At 36.9% G+C, this 22,341-nt stretch overlaps 1 protein-coding gene across 5 annotated transcripts in view; it reads right to left on the bottom strand.

Moving 5' to 3' along the window:
• The window catches only part of VPS13A (vacuolar protein sorting 13 homolog A), a 264,964-nt gene that overhangs the window by 148,651 nt on the left and 93,972 nt on the right, over positions 1-22,341 (bottom strand). For all 5 annotated transcript variants that reach the window (XM_055272202.2, XM_055272201.2, XM_063636975.1 and 2 more), the window contains exons 23-26: positions 17,168-17,306; positions 4,040-4,124; positions 1,795-1,949; positions 1,216-1,372 (exon numbers count right to left, since the gene is read on the bottom strand). In XM_055272202.2, coding sequence (XP_055128177.1) covers positions 1,216-1,372; positions 1,795-1,949; positions 4,040-4,124; positions 17,168-17,306 — 536 coding nt within the window. The remainder of the gene's footprint in view (positions 1-1,215; positions 1,373-1,794; positions 1,950-4,039; positions 4,125-17,167; positions 17,307-22,341) is intronic.

The following is a 22,341-nucleotide window of genomic DNA, read 5'->3' on the forward strand; positions in this document are numbered from 1 at the left end:
TTACAATATGTCAGTGTAGGTTTATCAATTGTAACAAATGTACCACTCTGGTGGAGGGCGTTGATAATGAAAAAGGCTATGCAGGTGTGGGTACAAGGAGTATATGGGAAATCTCTGTACCTTCTGCTCAACTGTCCCATGAATCTAAAACTGCTGTAAAAAATAAAGTCTATTTAAAAAATTTTAATTCCACCTCTGCTCATACATAATATTATTATGCTACAAAGCAGTTTAATGAAATGAAACTGGTGTCCAAATAATTGCCTCTACTATTCACAATTATCTTTCAAGGAAAAATCCAAAAAATGTAAATGAAGAAATATAAACACAACCCACCTAATTACCTAACACAGGAAACAGAGTAGTTTCTTAGGGATCATATATCCATTACGAACACAAAAGGTTTGCAGTAAGCAGAATACTGCTCTCTGCTCCCAACAAAGATACCTACACTCTAATCCCCCAGAATCTGAGAATATGTTAACTCATACGGCAAAAGGGACTTAGAAGACGTGATTAAGGGTAAGGTTAAAGGTATATTATCCTGGATTATCGAGGTGTGTCCAATCTAATCACTGGAGTTTTAAGAGTGTAAGCAAAAGGCAGAAGAGGAGGTTAGAGATATGGCAACATGAGGAGGATCTGATGCCTTGTGGTTAGCAGCTATGTGCAAAAAGCAACAGAGGCCTAAGGGCAGCCATCCGCTAACAGGCAACAAGGAAACATAGACTTAAACCATGTGTAAATGAATTTTGCCAACACCTGACTGAACAATGAAGTGGACCCTCCTCTAGAGCCTCCTAAAAGGAAGTCCTACTGACACCTTGAGTTTTGCCCAGTGAGACTTGTGTCAGACTTCTGCCATACAGAACTTTAAGATAATAAATTTGTGTTGTTTTTAAGCACTAAGTTTGTGGTAAATTGTTACAGCAACAATAGAAAACTAATTCAGTGTTCCAATACTCAGTTAAGTAGATTTAAAATTCAACCATTACCATCTGATTTTCCATAATGAATAAAATTATCTTCATTTTCTCTCCGGTGTGACCCCCCACATTACCAACTATAAAAGCTAAAGATTAACTCAAAAAGGAATGGTTCTCTGAGAATATTTTGGCAAATGTACTGATTCAGAGCCTAAAGAATTAAAAACTCTCTAGGAGGTAGTCAAACAATGAAATTAATTTATTTATTTTAAAAAATAGAGATTCTTACCCAAGTATTCTGGGCATTTTAAGCAGAACTCTTTCAAAAAGGCATTTGCTTTCAAATCGTATGTTCTAATCTCAATTTCTGTGCCCAATCCTAAAACATGAATTTCTACCACAGATAGCTCACAATCTCCAACAAGGTGATAAAACTCGATCAAAACCTGGAGAAGAAAGAAAAAAGAAACTACCACTACATAAAACAAAAACATGTTTATGTGCATAGTGGTTACATGTGAATATATGAGGTATACACACAATTGATATATTATTATTTAAAATTTAGGAGAGATTTTATACCCACACAGACAAACAATACACACACAACATAAATAATCATTTTCACAAAAACATGTATTGAATACATTTAAACCCCTCACTCTTGATTAAGGAAGTTAATCCTATTAAAAAAAAGGGGGGGGAGTGACGAGGAATCACACGGCAAGTCTGGATTTACTTTAATTAGGGTGAAAAAGATAGTGGGATGAAAAAGATAGTGCTTATTAACAATGAGACTATATCGTAAGCTGTAAACAGCAGAAACAGCAAACAAATTAAGCCATGTTAATTTTACCATAGTACCTACCTTTGGTACTTCAAATCGTATTTTAAATGTAGTCATATTTACTGAACAATCCTGCTTTTGTAACTTTCTGGTTCGAATACTTTTAACTCCAGTTGGAAACTGAAGAGGTTCTTCCAAGGGACTACATGGTGCATCAAAAAATTCCTCCTCTGAATCTAAATTTCACAGAACATTATTTAAGTCAATAATTAAAATGATCAATTTAACAGTATTTCAATATTTTTCTGAAATAAATATGAACACTAAAACACTAAGGCTCTCTTTAAAATATCAAATATAAACAAGAAAACCGAAATAAATAGAAAATAATATAGACATTACGGTACTTTTTTACTGTCAATTTTAAACAAAGGGATACTACTGTACTTTTAAACAACATTCTTGGTGATAAAGAAGCATGGAACATTATAAGATGTAATCTTTAGTTTAAGAAGCCCATCTTTTGAAATAGTCTATTTTAAAATCGCTTAAATTTTACAGGAAATGCCAATGCCGATGATTATACACACCATGAATACTTAAAGTAATGTGTTAATATGCTCACTCTACCTGGATAGTGTAACAGGACTTGGGTATAAACTCTGCAATATTAGCAGCAGAGTTTGAATGAAGTAAACTGAGATCAAGCACTACTTTGTATACGTATATATACACAAATATAGGTATATGTACATATACACTGATATACACACACATATACTGATATTAAAAAGGACTGAAAAAGCATTAGATAACTTAGGTTTAAATGAAACAATCAGAAGTATATCCCTAATAAACTAAGACTGAAGTTAAAGTAGATGATCTCACAAACAACTTCTCTCTGGTGACTATAAATGAAGAAAAATTGTTCTCTAAGAAACCAAGAATCGACATGGCAGTTTCTGTTATTTAACATTTATCAATTTTTAAAGTCTTAAAAATATAGACATACACCTTTTCTAATATGGTCACTAAAAGCAGATATTTGGTATCAGAATAGTTATAAGTTTTTATATGTAAATGTAGATAATTATTGATGATTTTCCTTTAATAATAATTATATTTTAAAAAATGTTTTACATATACTATAGCAAAATTTTCCAAATAGCTAAAAAACACACTAGAAATTAAGACATCTATGAAGTTTTGTGGAGTTTTTTAACTCACAGCCAAATAAAGATAATTAACTTATTAGTGGTCCCTGTCATTTTTTTTGATTCGGACTTTCGCTCTGTCACCAGGCTGGAGCGCAGTGGCGTGATCTCTGCTCACTGCAACCTCCGCCTCCTGAGTTCAAGCGATTCTCCTGCCTCAGCTTCCCAAGTCGCTGGGACTACAGGTGTGCAGCACCACTCCCAGCTAATTTTTGTACTTTTAGTAGAGACGGGGTTTCACCATGTTGGCCAGAATGGTCTCGATCTCTTGACCTCGTGATCCGCCCGCCTCGGCCTCCCAAAGTGCTGGGATTACAGGCATGAGCCACTGAGCCCGGCTGGTCCTTGTCGTTTTCAGTTCAACTTTATACCAAAAAAATTCCATTGCAAAAGCAACTTTAAGGAATTGTGCTATTTAAAATAAATTTTAGTTAAAATTTCCTGAAAATATACAAATATCTGCTATTGCCTAAAATTTCTTATATGACTATAGAAGACCAAAATATGCCACTCGAAAACATGTCTTTTTGGCATAAGGATTATACTGAGTCAATTATTTTAAGAAACAGCAGACACAGGAAAAGCTCTGAAGACAGATCCTAAGTTTCCCTTTTGTAAGGGAAACTAACATTTATAAGAGAAATCTACCTTGTAAAGGTATCTTCCTTTCTGTACTGGGGAAGATGACTCTTACAAGACATTCCTATCAACGGAGAAAACACTGACAAATCTGCGATACAAACTTTACCTTTGTGTACCACACTTTTTCTGGTCGCCTTCCCATATACCTTGCCTCCCCAGCAACCCCTATCCCTGAAGCCCAAAACTTCTTTTCCTTTGTTTAAGCCCAAACTGGTATATAAACCCAAATTTTAATCACCACCTTGAGTTACTCATTCCTGAGCTTCTTGCATGTACCCATGAATGCTAGTAAATCTGCCTGTTTTCTCACGTTAATCTGTCTTTCATTCATAGAGCCTCAACCAAGAACCTAGACTTTAAAAGGAAAAGATATTTTCCTTCCTCTGTGTGGTCCTTTGAGAAAAATATGCCTCAAAACAGAAATTATTTTAATAAAATAAGAAAAATATCCTTAAGCAGTTTCATTTTACCATCTTCAGAAACAGATGGAAGTTCCAAGAGAGGAATTATTTTCTGTGAAATCTGTGATGTTCCCAAAGAAGTAGATGTTTGAATCTGAAAGAAAAGTAATTCACTGTTGATTAGCACAAAAATGTTTATTCACCGCTTATTCAAAAGATGTTTATTCAAAGTTCTACAACAGTTTTGACAAAAAGCTATCCAATTTGAATTAACTGAGAAGATTATCAGGTCTAAATTAGAAAAATACATTATAAAACACAGATTTTAAAGAAGTAGTTTTATAATTTTGAGGCTAAATAAAAATTGTAGAACTGCTGTAATAATGTCCTTGATGACAGGCTTTGAGTAGAAAGACATCTTATATTTTAACTCAACAGAGTATTAAATCAGGACATCTGTGAGGAACACACAAGTCACAATACTTAAAGCCTCTAGAATTGGGGAACTTACTTTTATTTTTAATCTCTGAAAGGTATTTCAGGAAATTTACTTTTTTACAGTTTGGAGAAATAGAGCATATATAAAAACAAATTTTGCAGTTTAAAAAAATAACAATAGAAGACACATCTGAATTTTCCAACCCAGCCAAGCAATAAAACATTACCGTATCTTGACCTAGAAGCATCTTCTTATGTGTTCCTCCCGGATCTCACTCCTCCTTGTCACGTTCCCTACCTCTTATCATGATCTTGCTTTTATTTTTATTTAGTTGTTTGTACTACAGCACCTATGAATGATTATCTAAATAATGCATCGTTTACCCCTGCCTCTTTCCAAACTGTAGCATATATGACATACATTTTCCTGTGACTTCCTTCTTTTACAAAACAATGTTTAAATTTTAACCACACTGATAGTTTACTGAATTTTACTGTGACATTGTATTGCACTGATGAATAAACCACTACTTATTTGTCCACTATACTGTTGGTGAGTATTTGTGTTGCTTATAGATTTTTGCTTTTGCTTGTGGCACTACTACAAACATCCTTGATACGCCCACAGGTGCTTTTGGATGAAACTTTTCCAAAGAGTAAACTTATATATGTTCACCTTATTGAGCACTATCAAACCATTTTCATAAGTGGTGATAAGATATTACACTAACACCAGCAGCACAGTTTCTATATCTCCATATCCTCACAATGCTTAGGGTGTTCAAAGATTTCAAATTATATCAGTCTCATTGGCCATGTCATCCTAGTTTTAATTACAATTTCACAAATGCATAATGGTTACATATCATATCAAACACAAATAGCTTCCTTGGTTATTTGTGTTTGCCCTTCTGTGAAATTCTGCTCATTTTGGAAATCAGCAGCAGCATTTTTTTAAAGTACATTATAATCTACTACACAACGTACATAAACTGTAAAGTTCAATACATTTTCAGAAAGTAAACACGCTCAACCTACCAACCACCCAGGTCCAGTACGAAACATTACAAGCAACTCATAAGCCTCCCTTAAGCTCCTTGCAATCATTAGGCATCCTCCCAAAAGTAACAACTATGTTATCTTAATTTCAACTTTTAATGTTTTGAAATTTTTGTATCTTACATTTATTAGTGAAACTGGGCTATTATTTTCCTCTTTTATAATGTAGTTGTTAGGTTTTAGAATACAAGTTTTAAGTTCTTACATGAATTGCCAAGTAATCCTGCGTTCTATTCCCTAAAATACCCTGGAGTTTTGAGGGAAGCTCCCCCCACACTCAATCACTGCCCATCACTGCTACATGTTATTAGTATTTTTTTTTTCCTGAGTAGTATTCTACTGTATGAATATACTATTTTTCCTTATCCATTCACTTCTGGATAGACAATTGGGTTTTATGCAACTTTTTACTATTATGAATAACCCTACTGTAAGTATTCTAGTTCAAGTCTTTTGGTGGACATATGACTTCATTTCTCTTGGGTAAAAACCTAGGAGTAGAATTCCCAAGTCATATGGTAAGTATATACTTAACCTTATTTTTAAAAACTACCAAACTAAATTACAAAGCGTTATGCTATTTTCAAGTTTCACAAGTAACGTATGAGAGTTTTAAATCCTTGTCATGGCAATACCTTGACATGGTATTGCCATTCTTCTTATTTTTAGTCATTCTAACCATTGTGTAGTAGTATTTCTATGTGGCTTTGATTTGCATTTTTCTGGTGAGTAAAAAAGTCGAACACCTTTTCATGTTATCTGTTTAGTCATTTATTATTGAGCTGTTAGTCTTCTCATATATTCTAGATACAAGTCTGGACTTGTAAAAATATTTTTGCAACTATTTTTCCCAAGCGGATGGTTAGATGGTTTGCCTTTTCACCTTTTTTTACAATGTCTTTCAAATAGCAGAAAAATTTAATTTTTATAAAGTCCAATTTATTTATTTTTTCCTCCTGTTATATTTGCGCTTTTTATATCCTAAGCTATCTTTACCTACTGCAAGGATTCAAACATTTTATCCTACATTTTTTGTTCCAGAAATTACACTTGTGGACTTTATATTTAGGTCTATGCTTCATTTCAAGTTACATTCCGCATATAAGGGTTGAAATCAATTTACTTTCCACATGGAAATCCGGTTGTTTCAGCACCGTATGTTGAAAAGGCGATCCTTCCCCCACTTAGCTAGGCTGGCATCTTTGTAATAAATCAAATACATATTAACCATATATTGTACAATTATTATTATTATTATTGAGACAGATTCTCCTTCTGTCACCCAGGCTGGAGTGTAGTGGCACAATCTTGGCTCACTGCAACCTCTGCCTCCCAGGTTCAAGTGATTCTTGTGCCACAGCCTTCTGAGTAGCTGGGACTACAGGTGTGCACCACCACACCCAGCTAATTTTTATATTTTTAGTAGAGACGGGATTTCATCATGTTGGCCAGGCTGGTCTTGAACTCCTGGCCTCAAGTGATTTGACCAGCTGCAAGGAGAAATAAGACTATGCCTTCAACATTTTACTTAGAGATCTCCACAGCTAAATATCCAACTTCATCACTAGAACATAATTTAACCAAGATCTTTGTCACTTTATAACAAGGACCACATTCCCTTCAACGTCAAATAACATGTTCCTCATTTCCACTTGAGGTCTCAACAGAAACAGCTTGAACATCCATATTTTATATCAACAATTTATTAAACGATAGAATCTAGGATTTTTTCTAACATGTGCCTCAAAATTCTTCCAGTCTCTGCCCATTACCCAGTTCTAAAGCCAATTCCACATTTCTAAGTGCTTGTTAAGCAACAACTCACTGCTTGGTACCAAAACCTATACGAGATTGCTAGAGCTGCCATAACAAAATACCATAGACTGGGTGACTTTAACAACAGAAATCTACGTTCTCACAGTTCTGGAGGCCACCTCTATCGTTAACTTGCAGATGACCTCCTTTCTGTGTCCTCACATGGGCTTTTCTCAGTGTGCATGCATCTCTGGTGTCTCTTTGTGAGATCAAATTTCCTTTTCTTATAAAGACACCAGTCAAACTGGACTAGCGCCCACCCTAGTGGTCTGATTTTAACTTAATCACTGCTGTAAAGAACCTATCTGTAAATACAGTCACAATGTGAAACAGCAGAGTTAGGGTTCAATATATAAATTTTGAGGGACACAATTCAGCCCATACACTATGTACAAATTTAACAACATATATTAGCAAACAGATGCTTAAGCTACAAATAACCAATTTTTAAAAACTTAAAAAGACCTAAGCAAATGGAGAGATATACCATGTTAATGAACTGAAAGACTCAATGCTGCTAAAATGTTAATTCTCCCAAATTCATGATACAATTTCTATCCAAATCTCAGCCAGATTTTTGTGGAAATTGATAAGTTGATTCTAAAAGGCAAAGGAATCAGTCAAAAACATTTTGGAAATACAAAAAGTTGGAGGACTAACCTTTCTGGATTTCAAGACATGAAGCTACAGTATAATTAAGACAGTATGATATCAACAAAAGAACAGAAACAGATGGAAATGATAGACACGAATCACTGGAAAAGAATAGTCTGAAATAGACTTACACATATATAGTCAACTCAATAGTAAAAGAATAGTCTTTAACAAACAAAACAGAAATAACTGTAAGTGCAGATGTAAAACTAGAAAGAGGACCTCATCACATGCACCATATAGAAAAATTAAATGGATGAGAGACCTAAGTATAAAACCTAACTCTAAAAAATTTCTAGAATAAAAACATAGGGAAAAATCTTCTTGACCTTAAATTAGGCAAAAATTGCAGAGATGTGATACAAAAAGCTCAATATCTAGAGAAAATATTGCTAAAGTCAATTGTATCAAAATTAAACTTTTGCCCTCCAAAAGACAATTAAAGAAACAAAAAAACTCACCAACAGACTAGGAAAAGAATACTACAAAACACTAAAGTGAGCACTAAAGTGTTCAGGAGTAATGGGACATTAACTCACTTTCTTTTTTTTTTTTTTTTTGAGACAGAGTCTCACTCTGTCGTCCAGGCTGGAGTGCAGTGGCGCAATCTTGGCTCACTGCAACCTCCGCCTCCAGAGTTCAAGCGATTCTCCTGCCTCAGCCTCCTGAGCAGTTGGGATTACAGATGCCCACCACCACGCCTGGCTAATTTTGATATTTTTAGTAGAGACGGGGTTCTACCATGTTGGCCAGGCTGGTCTTGAACTCCTAACCTCAAGTAATCTGCCTGCCTCGGGCTCCCTAAGTGCCGGGATTACAGACGTGAGCCACCACACCCAGCTAGTAACGTACTCTCTAACGGACCGGGGATAAAACTTCTTTACACGGGTGGCTGGCAAGATGGCTGAATATGAACAGCTCCAACGTGCAGCTCCAGGCAATATCAATGCAGAAGGCCAGTGATTTCCGCATTTCCAACTGAGGTACCCGGCTCATCTCATTGGGACTGGTTAGACAGTAGGTGCAACCAATGGAGGGCGAGCTGAAGCAGAGTGGGGCTTTGCCTCACCCCGGAAGCACAAGAGATCAGGGAACTCCCACCCATAGCCAAGGGAAGCCCTGAGGGACTGTGCCATGAGGAACGGTGCACTCCAGCCCAGATACTACACTTTTCCCATGGTCTTTGCAACCAGCAGACCAGGAGATTCCCTCGGGTGCCTACACCAACAGGGCCCAGGGTTTCAAGCACAAAACTGGGCAACCATTTGGGCAAACATCAAGCTAGCTGAAGGAGCTTTTTTTCATACCCCAGTGGCACCTGGAATGCCAGCGAGACAGAACCTTTCACTCCCTTGGGAAGGGGGCTGAAACCAGTCTTGCTCAGCGGATCCCACTCCCATGGAGCCCAGCAAGCTAAGATCCATTGGCTTGAAATTCTTACTGCCAGCACAACAGTCTGAAGTCAACCTGGGATGCTCAAGCTTGGTGGGGTGGGGGGCAGGGGGCGGGAATCACCATTGCTGAGGCTTGAATAGGCTGCTTTTCCCTCACAGTGTAAACAAAGCCGCCTGGAAGTTCAAATTGGGCGGAGCCCACTGCAGCTCAGCAAAGCCACTGTAGCCAGACTGCCTCTCTAGACTCCTCCACTTTGGACAGGCCATCTCTGAAAGAAAGGTAGCAGCCCCAGTCAGGGGCTTATAGATAAAACTCCCATCTCCCTAGGACAGAGCACCTGGGGGAAGGGGCAGCTGTGGGTGCAGCTTCAGCAAACTTACATGCCGGCTCTGAAGAGAGCAGTGGATCTCCCAGCAAAGCACTCAAACTCTGCTAAGAGACAGACTGCCTTCTCAAGTGGGGCCCTGACCCCCATGCCTCCTGACTGGGAGACACCTCCCAGCAGGGGTCGACAGACACCTCACACAGAAGAGCTCTGGCTGGCATCTGGCGTGTGCCCCTCTGGGACAAAGCTTCCAGAGTAAGGAACAGGCAGCAATCTTTGCTGTTCTGCAGCCTCCGCTAGTGATACCCAGGGAAACAGGGTCTGTAGTGGACCTCCAACAAACTCCAGCAGACCTGCAGCAAAGGGGCCTGACTGTTAAAAGGAAAACTAACATACAGAAAGGAACAGCATGAACATCAACAAAAAGGACGTCCACACAGAAACCCCATCCGAAGGTCACCAACATCAAAGACTCAAGGTAGATAAATCCACAAAGATTAGGGGAAAACCAGCGCAGAAAGGCTAAAATTCCAAAAACCAGAATGCCTCTTCTCCTCCAAAGGATCACAACTCCTTGCTATCAAAGGAACAAAACTGGATAGAGAATGAGTTTATAGAATTGACAGAAACAGGCTTCAGAAGGTGGGTAATAACAAACTCCTCTGAGCTAAAGGAGCATGTTCTAACCCAATGCAATAAACCTAAGAATGTTGAAAAAAGGTTAGAGGAAATGCTAACTAGAATAACCAGTTTAGAGAAGAATGTAAATGACCTGATGGAGTGGAAAAACATAGCATGAGAACTTTGTGAAGCATATACAAGTATCAACAGCCAAATCGATCAAGTGGAAGAAAGGATATCAGAGCTTGAAGATCAACTTAGTGAAATAAAGCATGAAGACAAGATTAGAGAAAAAAGAATGACAACGAACAAAGCTTCCAAGAAATATGGGACTATGTGCAAAGACCAAACCTACATTTGACTGGTGTACCTGAAAGTGACGGGGAGAATAGAACCAAGCTGGAAAACAGTCTTCAGGATATTATCCAGGAGAACTTTTCCAACCTAGCAAGATAGGCCAACATTCAAATTCAGGAAATACAGAGACCACCACTAAGACACTCCTCAATAAGAGCAACCCCAAGACACATAATTGTCAGATTCACCAAGGTTGAAATGAAAGAAAAAATGTTAAGGACAGCCACAGAGAAAGGTCAGGTTACCCACAAAGGGAAGACCATCAGACTAACAGCAGATCTCTCTGCAGAAACCCTACAAGCCAGAAGAGAGTGGGGGCCAATATTCAACATTCTTAAAGAATAAAGCAAGTTCTTAGAGACCTACAAAGAGACTCGGACTCCCACACAGTAATAGTAGGAGACTTTAACACCCCACTGTCAATATTAGACAAATCAACAAGACAGAAAACTAACAAGGATATTCAGAACTTGAACTCAGCTCTGGACCAAGCAGACGTAATAGACATCTACAGAACTCTCTACCCCCAAATCAACAGAATATACATTCTTCTCAGAACCACATCGCATTTATTCTAAAATTGACCACATAATTGAAGGTAAAACAAGCCTCAGCAAATGCAAAATAATGGCAATCATCACAAACAGTCTCTCAGACCACAGTGCAATCAAATTAGAACTCAGGATTAAGAAACTCACTCAAAATCACACAACTACATGGAAACTGAACAACCTGCTCCTGAATGACTACTGGGTAAATAATGAAATTAAGGCAGAAGTAAGTTCTTTGAAACCAATGAGAACAAAGACACAACTAGAATCTCTGGGACACAGCTAAAGCAGTGTTTAGAGGAAAATTTATAGCACTAAATGCCCACAGGAGAAAGCGGGAAAGATCTAAAATCAACACACTAACATCACAATTAAAGAACTAGAGAAGCAAGAGCAAGAGGAAACAGATTCAAAAGGTAGCAGAAGACAAGAAATAACTAAGATCAGAGCATAAATGAAGGAGATAGAGACATGAAAAACCCTTCAAAAATATCAGTGAATCCAGGTGCTGGTTTTTTGAAAAGATTAACAAAATACATAGACTGCTAGCCAGACTAATAAAGAAAAGAGAGAAGAATCAAACAGACACAATAAAAAATGCTAAAGGGGATATCACCACTGATTCCACAGAACTACAAACTACTATCAGAGAATACTATAAACACCTCTACACAAATAAACTAGAAAAATCTAGAAGAAATGGATAAATTCCTGGACACATACACCCTCTCAAGACTAAATCAGGAAGAAGTTGAATCCCTGAATAGACCAATAACAAGTTCCAAAATTGAGGCAGTAATTAATAGCCTATCAACCAAAAAAAGCCCACGACCAGACAGATTCACAGCCGAATTCTACCAGAGGCACAAAGAGGAGCTGGTACCAGTCCTTCTGAAACTATCCCAAACAATAGAAAAAGAGGGACTTCTCCCTAACTCATTTTATGAAGGCAGCCTCACCCTGCTACCAAAACCTGGCAGAGACACATACGAAAAAGAAAATTTCAGGCTAATATCCCTGATGAACATCAATGTGAAAATCCTCAATAAAATACTGGCAAACCAAATCCAGCAGCACATCAAAAAGCTTATCCACCACGATCAAGTTGGCTTCATCTCTGAGATGCAAGGCTGGTTCAACATATGCAAATCAATAAATGTAATCCATCACATAAACTGAACCAATGACAAAAAGCACATGATTACCTCAATAGATACAGAAAAGGCCTTTGATAAAATTCAACACCCTTCATGCTAAAAACTCTCAATAAACTAGGTATTGATGGAATGTGTCTCAAAATACTAACAGCTATTTATGACAAAGCAACAAACAATATCATACTGAATGGGCAAAACCTGGAAGCATTCCCTTTGAAAACTGGCACAAGAATGCCCTCTCTCAACACTCCTATTAAACATAGTATTGGAAGTTCTAGCCAGGGAAATCAGGCAAGAGAAAGAAATAAAGGGTATTCAAATAGGAAGAAAGGAAATAAAATCGTGTCTGTTTGCAGATGACATGACTGTATATTTAGAAAACCCCAATGCCTCAGCCCAAAATCTCCTTAAGCTCATAAGCAACTTCAGCAAAGTCTCAGGATACAAAATCAACATGCAAAAATCACAAGCATTCCTATACACCAATAACAGACAGAGAGCCAAATAATCAGTGAACTCACATTCACAATCGCTACAAAGAGAATAAAATATCTAGGAATCCAACTTATAAGGGATGCGAAGGACCTCTTCAAGGAGAACTACAAACCACTGCTCAATGAAATGAGAGGACACAAACAAATGGAAAGACATTCCATGCTCATTGATAGGAAGAATCAATATTGTGAAAATGGCCATAATGCCCAAGGTAATTTATAGATTCAATGCTATCCCCATCAAGTTATCATTGACTTTCTTCACAGAATTCAAATAAACTACTTTAAATTTCATATGGAACCAAAAAAGAGCCCATATAGCCAAGACAATCCTAAGCAAAAAGAACAAAGCTGGAGGCATCACGCTACCTGACTTCAAACTATACTACAAGCCTACAGTAACCAAAACAGCATGGTACTGGTACCAAAACAGAGATATAGACTAATGGAACAGAACGGGGCCTCAGAAATAACACCACACATCTAGAACCATCTGATCTTTGACAAACCTGACAAAAATAAGCAATGGGGGAAGGATTCCCTATTTAATAAATGGTGTTGGGAAAACCGGATAGCCATATGCAGAAAACTGAAACTGGACCACTTCCTTAGACCTTATACAAAAATTAATTCAAGATGGATTAAAGACTTAAATGTGAAACCTAAAACCATAAAAACTCTAGAAGGAAACCTAGGCAATACCATTCAGGACACAGGAATGGGCAAAGACTTCATGACTAAAACACCAAAAGCAATGGCAACAAAAGCCAAAATTGATAAATGGGATCTAATTAAACTAATGAGCTTCTGCACAGCAAAAGAAACTATCATCAGAGTGAGCAGGCAACCTACAGAATAGGAGAAAATTTTTTCTATCTATCTATCTATCTATCTGACAAAGGGCTAATATCCAGAATCTACAAAGAACTGAAAAAAAATTTACAAGTAAGAAACCAACAACCCCATCAAAAAGTAGGCAAAGGATATGAACAGACACTTCTCAAAAGAAGACATTTATGCGGCCAACAAACATATGAAAAAAAGCTCATCATCACTGGTCATTAGAGAAATGCAAATCAAAACAACAATGAGATACCATCTCATGCCAGTTAAAATGTCGGTCATTAAAAAGTTGGGAAAAGGGGCCAGGTGCAGTGGCTCACACCTGTAATCCCAGCACTTTGGGAGGCCGAGGCAAGCAGATCACGAGGTCAGGAGATCGAGACCATCCTGGCTAAAATGGTGAAACCCCATCTCTACTAAAAATACAAAAAAATTAGCCAGGCATGGTGGTGGGTGCCTGTAGTCCCAGCTACTCGGGAGGCTGAGGCAGAAGAATGGCATGAACCCATGAGGTGGAGCTTGCAGTGAGCCAAGATCGCACCACTGCACTCCAGGCTGGGCGACAGAGCGAGACTCCGTCTCAAAAAAAAAAAAAAAAAAAAGTTGGGAAACAACAGATGATAGAGAGGATGCGGCGAAACACGAACGCTTTTACGCTGTTGGTGGGAGTGTAAATTAGTTCCAGCATTGTGGAAGACAGTGTGGCAATTCCTCAAGGATCCAGAACCAGAAATACCATTTGACCCAGCCATCCCATTACTGGGTACATACCCAAAGGATTATAAATCATTCTACTATAAAGACACATGCACACGTATGTTCAATGCAGCACTGTTCACAATAGCAAAGACTTGGAACCAACCCAAATGCCCATCAATGATAGACTGGATAAAGAAAATGTTGCACATATATACCATGGAATACTATGCAGCCATAAAAAGGGATGAGTTCATGCCCTTTGCAGGGACATGGACGAAGCTGGAAACCATCATTCTCAGCAAACTAACACAGGAACAGAAAACCAAACACTGCATGTTCTCACTCATAAGTGGGAGCTGAACAATGAGAACATATGAACACAGGGAGGGGAACATCACACCCTGGGGCCTGTCAAGGGGTGGGGGGCTAGGGGAGGGATAGCATTAGGAGAAATACCTAATATAGATGACGGGCTGATGGGTGCAGCAAACCACCATGGCACATGTACACCTATGTAACAAACCTGCATGTTCTGCACATGTATCCCAGAACTTAAAGTATAATAAAAAAGTTCTTTATACTATTTTTGGAATGTTTCAAGTTTGAAACTACTTCAAAAGAAAAGCATTTAAACATGAGTAAAGAACCCTCTGTACCCCCCCAAAATGGAGGGAAATGTGAATATATTTTTTTTCTTTCTGAAATTCTCTTGGAAAGGGAAAAGTCACATAATACAAAGTCCAGAAATCATGAAGGAAAAAAAAATTGACTATGTAAAAAATAAAATGCTTCTGTCTGGCAAAAATAAATTTACATGTGAGATAAAAATCAAACAACAAAATGGGGAAAAAAACAGTAATTTTAAATGACAAGCAGGTTATTTCCTTAATTAGACAACCATAACCCAATAGAAAAAAGACATGAACAGCAGTTTCTAAAAACAGAAATTAAAATAGTAAACTTAGGAAAGTATGTTCTACTTATTTAGAAAAGCATATCAAAACCAGAAGATGACATTTTTCACTTTGAATAAAATTTTAACATTTGCTAATACTCAGTAATGAAAGCAGAGAAAGATATTCATCCACTGTTAGGAAACTATAAGTTAAGCAAATTTGGGCTGGGCACAGTGGCTCACACCTGTAATCCCAGTACTTTGGGAGCCCAACGCAGGCAGATCACTTGAGGTCAGGATTTTAAAACCAGCCTGGCCAACATGGTGAAACTCCATCTCGGCTAAAAATACAAAAATCAGCTAAGTGTAGTGGCACGCACTTGTAGTCCCAGCTACTTGGGAGGCTGAAATGGGACAACCGCTTGAACCTGGGAGACGGAGGTTGCAGTGAGCCAACGTTGTGCCACTATACTCCGGCCTGAGCAAAAGAGGGAGACTTCGTCCCCAAAAAAAAAAAAATTTTTTCTTTGGCAAAATAATCAAAATTCAAAATTCACATACTCTTTTACTCAACAATTCCATTTCTAGGAATTTATCCTATGAATAAAAGTATAAGCAAATATATATATATATATATATATACACGTATATATATATGTATATATATAAGGAAGTTAAAAGCAGTATTTTTCATAACTGTAAACACTCATAATGTGAATATCCATCAAAAGGAGATATATTAAGCAAAAGATGGTATATGCAGAAAATGAAATACTATATCACCATAAACAAATGAGGCAGATCTGTATGTGCTAACATAAAAATTTATCTGAGGCATATATGACAATAATGGTGAAAATAATACAGATTCAGAATAGTGAGTATAATGATTTCATTTAATTTTAAAAATAAAAGAATACAGGCCGGGCACGGTGGCTCACACCTGTAAACCCAGCACTTTGGGAGGCCGAGGCAGGTGGATCACGAGATCAGGAGTTCAAGACCAGCCTGGCCAAGATGGTGAAACCCTGTCTCTGCTAAAAATGCAAAAAAAAATTAGCTGGGCGTGGTGGTGGGCGCCTGTAATCCCAGCCACTCAGGAGGCTGAGGCAGAGAACTCCTTGAACCCAGGAGGCAGAGGTTGCAGTGAGCCGAGATTGCGCCACTGCACTCCAGCTCGGGTGACAGAGATAGGCTCTGTTTAAAAAAAAAAATGAATATATACATGTATGTACACACACACATACTACATACACACACACATACTACATACACACACACAAGCATGTTCTTGTGCATGTGTGTACTGGTATATGCCATAAATATTTTTTTAAAAACTAGAGAAGCAGTAGTTAACAGTGTTATTGCTCAGGAGAGGGATTGGAGGCTGCAGAAATTAGGAAAGTCGATTTATTATTTTATATCTTTCTTAACTATTTACCATTTCAATTTCTCTCTCAAAATGTAATTTTCTGGCTGGGCGTGCTGGCTCACATCTGTAATCCCAGCACTTTGGGAGGCCGAGGTGGGCAGATCACGAGGCCAGGAGATCAAGACCATCCTGGCTAACACGGTGAAACCCCATCTCTACTAAAAATACAAAAAATTAGTCGGGCATGGTGGCGGGCGCCTGTAGTCCCAGCTGCTCGGGAGGCTGAGGCAGGAGAATGGCGTGAACCTGGGAGGCGGAGCTTGCAGTGAGCAGAGATCACGCCACTGCACTCCAGCCTGCGAGACTCTGTCTCAAAAAAAAAAGAAAAAAAAAAAGTAATTTTCTTAATGTCTATTCAAAACAAATTGCAAATTGTCTTATATAAAATTCCTGTGATTGTTTGAAATACTATTTGTGGACTTTCTTAATTCATGCTTATATTAATTTTGAAAGTAACATTACCTGGAATGATTTGACAGGGGCAGATACTTCAGTTACTGGTTCAGGTTTTGGAATGCTTTCAATCAATTCCATAATCCCTTGTAGTTTTTTATCTGAGATTCGTAAAGAAATAAGAGGTAACTTTCCAAAAATCTTGAATCTGTTTTGAAAAGATAAAAATAAATAATTATAAAGGAATTATTCTGATTTAAGTGCACTAATTAAAAAGACTGTTCTCAAATTATCTGAATCAAATGTGATTTTAAACACTAAAAATCTCTATTCCAATTTCCATCTTACCCTATTAACCAGTTTCATTAGATGGGCTAAACTCATTATTTTTCAGAGGTTTATGTTCTTATTTCATGTAATGTCCTTCTACTGTTTGCTATACACAATTGACAATTACTACTAATCAAGTGTTTCTCATGTGACAGGCATTGAGGAAAGCACTTACATGCATTATTGTAAACAGTCCTCACAATCTATGAGGCAGACAACCTATTTTTGCTCTCTATTTATTTTAAGTTCCTAGATGTACATGGTTCCTATGAGAAAACTAAGGTTTGGCAGTACAAATAGCCTGCTCATGAGACTATATAACAAAGACCATGGAGCAAAACCACATCAGAGTGCTTTATTATTCTTTTAATTGCCTTGACAGTCTCCTCTGAGAGAGAGAGAGAGAGAGAGAAAGTTTTCACTATCAGAGAGAGAAAGTTTTCACTCCCCATTTTTATCCCCGCATTTTCCCTAAAAATTACTTTTTCCATGTACGCACACTGATTACTTACCTATCTTTCTAAAAATGTACTGGAGTCCTGCAGAAAATTACAAGCTTTCTTTTATTTCCAATACCCTAAATATTTGTAATTAATCACAAGCGTACTAGTAGTTTAACTTCGTTAAACATTATGAATCGATTCTCTTAATGCACTTAAACTTTTTTTCACTTTCTTGAAAAATCTGCAAGTTGCACAATCTAAAGATGCTGGGTACCAAAATAGTATCTACCAAATAGCAAGCATCCTTTTATTTGCCTTCAACTTAACGCAGCTCAACTTTCAAGGGAATGTTCCTGACACTTGTGGAGTTCCAGGATTTGACATATCATATCCACTTTATATTGCTTACAATATTATAAAATAGAAACCAAATAACTTCTAAGATTTCATCTTTCTAAGTTAAGTCATTGTCATTTCTGCCCTGTGAGTATTTTAACTATACTAACCTATAAGCTGGTCCAAATCTATAGCCATTATCAATATATATATTTATTACATTATTATAGATATATTATTATAATCAGCTATTTTAATTCCTGCTATGCTATACATATTCCCTGCATCACAAGACATAAATTCTTCCTAAGCATATACTGACAGAGCAAGTCCAAACCAAGATAAAAGCTGCCCTGTTCTTCCCTCAGAGAAATATCACCTACTTTTTCTGGTACCCTGTAACTTCCAAGATTATAGCATACTTACCAAGAAGAAAAGTATTTAAGCTATGCTAAAAAAAAATCAATTCATAGTCATATATTTAAAACAAGAAATTGCATAGATCTTTAATCTTTATCACAGAATGGAAAACTTTACAAGAAACAGTAGTAAAGAGTAAACAAGCAGCAGACATAATTAGGGAGAAATGAAAAGAATTAAGCCTTTTCTCTTTAAATCGAACCATATCTAAAGCTGGATTTGAAAAAAACAAGGGAATGCGTAGCATGGTTTTCTTTCCTTCTGTCTCTTAAACCAAATTCTAGCCATTCCTCTGCCTCAAGACTCTCAGTGCATGCTTTGATTTTCTAAGAAAAGAAAATCTAGGAGAGTAAGATTTAGGGCCCTGGACAATGTTTGTTAGTAGATAGAGCCACCATGAGGTAAAGGTCAACAAAAAAGGGTGTGGGTCTCTCCCTTTTACATGTTAAGTATAATAAGTATTAAAAACAATGTCCACCCCATGTACCATATAGGAAAAGGCCAGAGTCTCTCTAATTCCCTCTATTCTTCCTAGTACACTTTAACTAGGCATGAAGCCTTCTCATGTTCCTTGCTAGTAGCAACTCTCCTGGAAGTGTTTGGTAGATGTTAGATGAGAAAAGCCTTTGGTTAAATTTTAAAATAGACCTGTGCCTGAGGTTTGAATATTTGTAAGGGAGAAAAAAGGTGCTGTTACAAGGAAGAAGTTAAATGACTACCTACAGTCTAAAACTATTTAGAAATAAATCATCTAAATGGCCCAGTCTAGTTCAACAGACTTCTCTACTTAGGATCTCAGGCACATAGCTTCAGCTAACAATGAAATATAATAATCCCAGTAAATGTAAATACATGGACAAGTATAAAGCAAATGTTATTAGAATTTTGGTTTATAACTCTACTATTTATGTTCTACATAAGTTAAAAGACAAATGCATAAGAAATAATTACAATTCTTTGTTAATGGGTAGAGAATATATAAAAATATAATCTGGGACATCAATAAGATAAACTGGAGGGGGCAAAGCAGGAAAGAAGTAGAGTTTTTGCATGCAATTGAAGCTAACTTGGCATCAATTTTATTTTTCACTTTTTAAAACTTTTTGTCACCCAGGCTGGAGTGCAGTGACATAATCACAACCCACCGTAGCCTCAACCTCCTGGGCTCAAGCTATCCTCCCACCTTAACTTCCCAAGTAGCTAGGACTATAGGCATGCACCATTATGCCCAGCTAATTTTATTTAATTATTTGTTTACTTATTGTAGAGACAGGGTCTTACTACGTTGCCCAGGCTGGTCTCAAACTCCTGGCCTCAAGCAATCCTACCACCTTGGCCTCTCAAAGTGCTGGGATTACAGGCATAAGACTATGCAACCTGCCTCAATCTTAAATAGGCTGTTATAGCCTGGGCAAAATAGCAAGACCCATCTCTACAAAAAAATTTAAAAATTAGCTGAGTGTAGTGGCGTGTGCCTGTAGTCCCAGCTACTCAGGAGGACAAGACAGGAGGATCACTTGAGCACAGGAGTTCAATGCTGCAGTGAGTTACAACCACAACACTGTTCTCTAGCCTAGGTGACAGAGTAAGACCCTGTCTAAAAAAAGAAATAATAAATAAATAGACTGTTACAACTTAAGGATATTATACATAATCTCCATCGTAACCACAAAGAAAATATTTGTAGAATATACAATACTGGAAATGAGAGAGGAATCAAAGCATGTCACACACAAAAATCCACTGAACACAAAGGGCAGCATTAAAGGAGGAAATGAGGGATTAAAAAAGCTGTAAGACATACAGAAAGCAAATAACAATATGACAAAAGTAAGTCCTCCCCATCTGTATTTACTTTAAATGTAAATAAATTTTTTCTCAATTAAAAACTTCAAGTGACAAAATGGATTAAAAAACAGGATGCAACTACATACTGTCTACAAGAGATCACATTAACTCATAGAAAACACACAGGTTAAAAGTGAAAAAAAAAAATGAAGAAAGACATTCTATGCAAATAATCACCAAAAGAGAGCAGGGATGCCTGCAACAGAAACAGCCAAAATAGACTGCAAGTCAAAAACTGTTACAAGCAATAAGGAAGGACATTATATAATGATAATGAAAGTATAACTTCACCAAGAAGACATAACAATTATAAACATATATGTGCCAAACATCAGAGTTCAAAAATATATAAAGCAAGCACTGACAGAATTAAGAGGAAGAAACAGACAGTTCCTTGATAATAATAGGAGACTTCAATATCTCACTGTCAATACTGAATAGAATCACTAGGCAGTAGATTAATAAGGAAACAGGGGACTGGACCAATAAAATTGACCAACTGGACCAAAATGACATATATAGAACACTCCATTCAGCAAAATAGACATTTTTCTCAAGTGCATATGAAACATTCTCCAGGACAGATTGTAAGTCAGGTAAAAAAAAAAAAGTGTCAAAAAATGTTAAAAAAGTGAAATCATAAGAAGTATCTTTTCCAATAATGATGAAATGAGTCTAGAATGCAAGAGTAGAAGAAAAAAGTATAGAAGTCACAAGTGTATAGAAATTTAAAAACAGATGGTTAAACAAGCAATGAGATCAAAGAAATTACAAGGGAAATTAGAAAAAATAAATAAATAAATAATTGAGTGAAAGGACACATAATGTGTGGTTGAATTTAAATACAATTACAGGAAATGAAAGCTAATCTGTCAGGAGAGAAAACACATCAATGATTGCCTAGAAAAAGGGGACAGGGTGGGAAGGGGCAGGAGGAGAAAACTATAGAGGCAGGGGGAAAATTTTGGCAATGATTGTACACCTATTATCTTGATTATGGTGATGGTTACATGGGCATTCCTGTATCTGAAAACTCATCGAATCATACACTTTAATATGTGCAATTTATTGTATGTCATCACTATGATAAAATTGTTTAAAAAAATAAAGTGAGAGTTTCTCCTTCTAAAAAAAAAAAAAAAGAAAATAAGACAAATGAAAATGAAAATACAACATACCAAAATTCATAGGATGCAGCAAAAGTCTGCCAAAAAGGGACCTTATAGCTGTAAACACCTACATTAATAAAGAAGAAAGACCTAAAATCAATAGCCTAACTTTACACCTTAAAGAACTAGAAAAAGAACAGCAAAGTAAACCTAAAGCTAGCAGAAATAAAAAAATAATAAAGATGGAAGCAGAGATAAATATAGAAAAATAGAGAAAAAAATCAACAAAAATGTGAGGTGGTTCTTCAAAATGATCGAGATTGAAAACCTTTAGTTAGACTGAGAAAAAAAGAGAAAAGACTCAATTTAAATCAGAAATGAAAGTGGTAACACTACTACTTATTTTACAAAATAAAAAGGGTTGTAAGAGAGAAACAATTATAAACAATTTTACACCAACAAATGAATAATCTAAATGAAACAAATTCCAAGAAACACAAATCTACCAACACTGAATTACGAAGAAACAAAATCTGGATAAACTACTATGGAGACTGAATCAGTAATCAAAAACCTCCCAATAAAGAAAACCTCCCATGATCTGATCGCTTCAATAGTGAATTCTACCAAACAATCAAAAACTGAAGAGGCAGGAATACTTTCTAATCCATTCTATAAAGATAGCATTACCCTGATATCAAAGCCAGACAAAGATACTAGAAGAAATCTGTGGTCCAACATATCTGAAAAATATTGA

The sequence above is a fragment of the Symphalangus syndactylus genome, chromosome 3 (assembly GCF_028878055.3).
Source record: "Symphalangus syndactylus isolate Jambi chromosome 3, NHGRI_mSymSyn1-v2.1_pri, whole genome shotgun sequence".
Lineage (NCBI taxonomy): Eukaryota > Metazoa > Chordata > Mammalia > Primates > Hylobatidae > Symphalangus > Symphalangus syndactylus.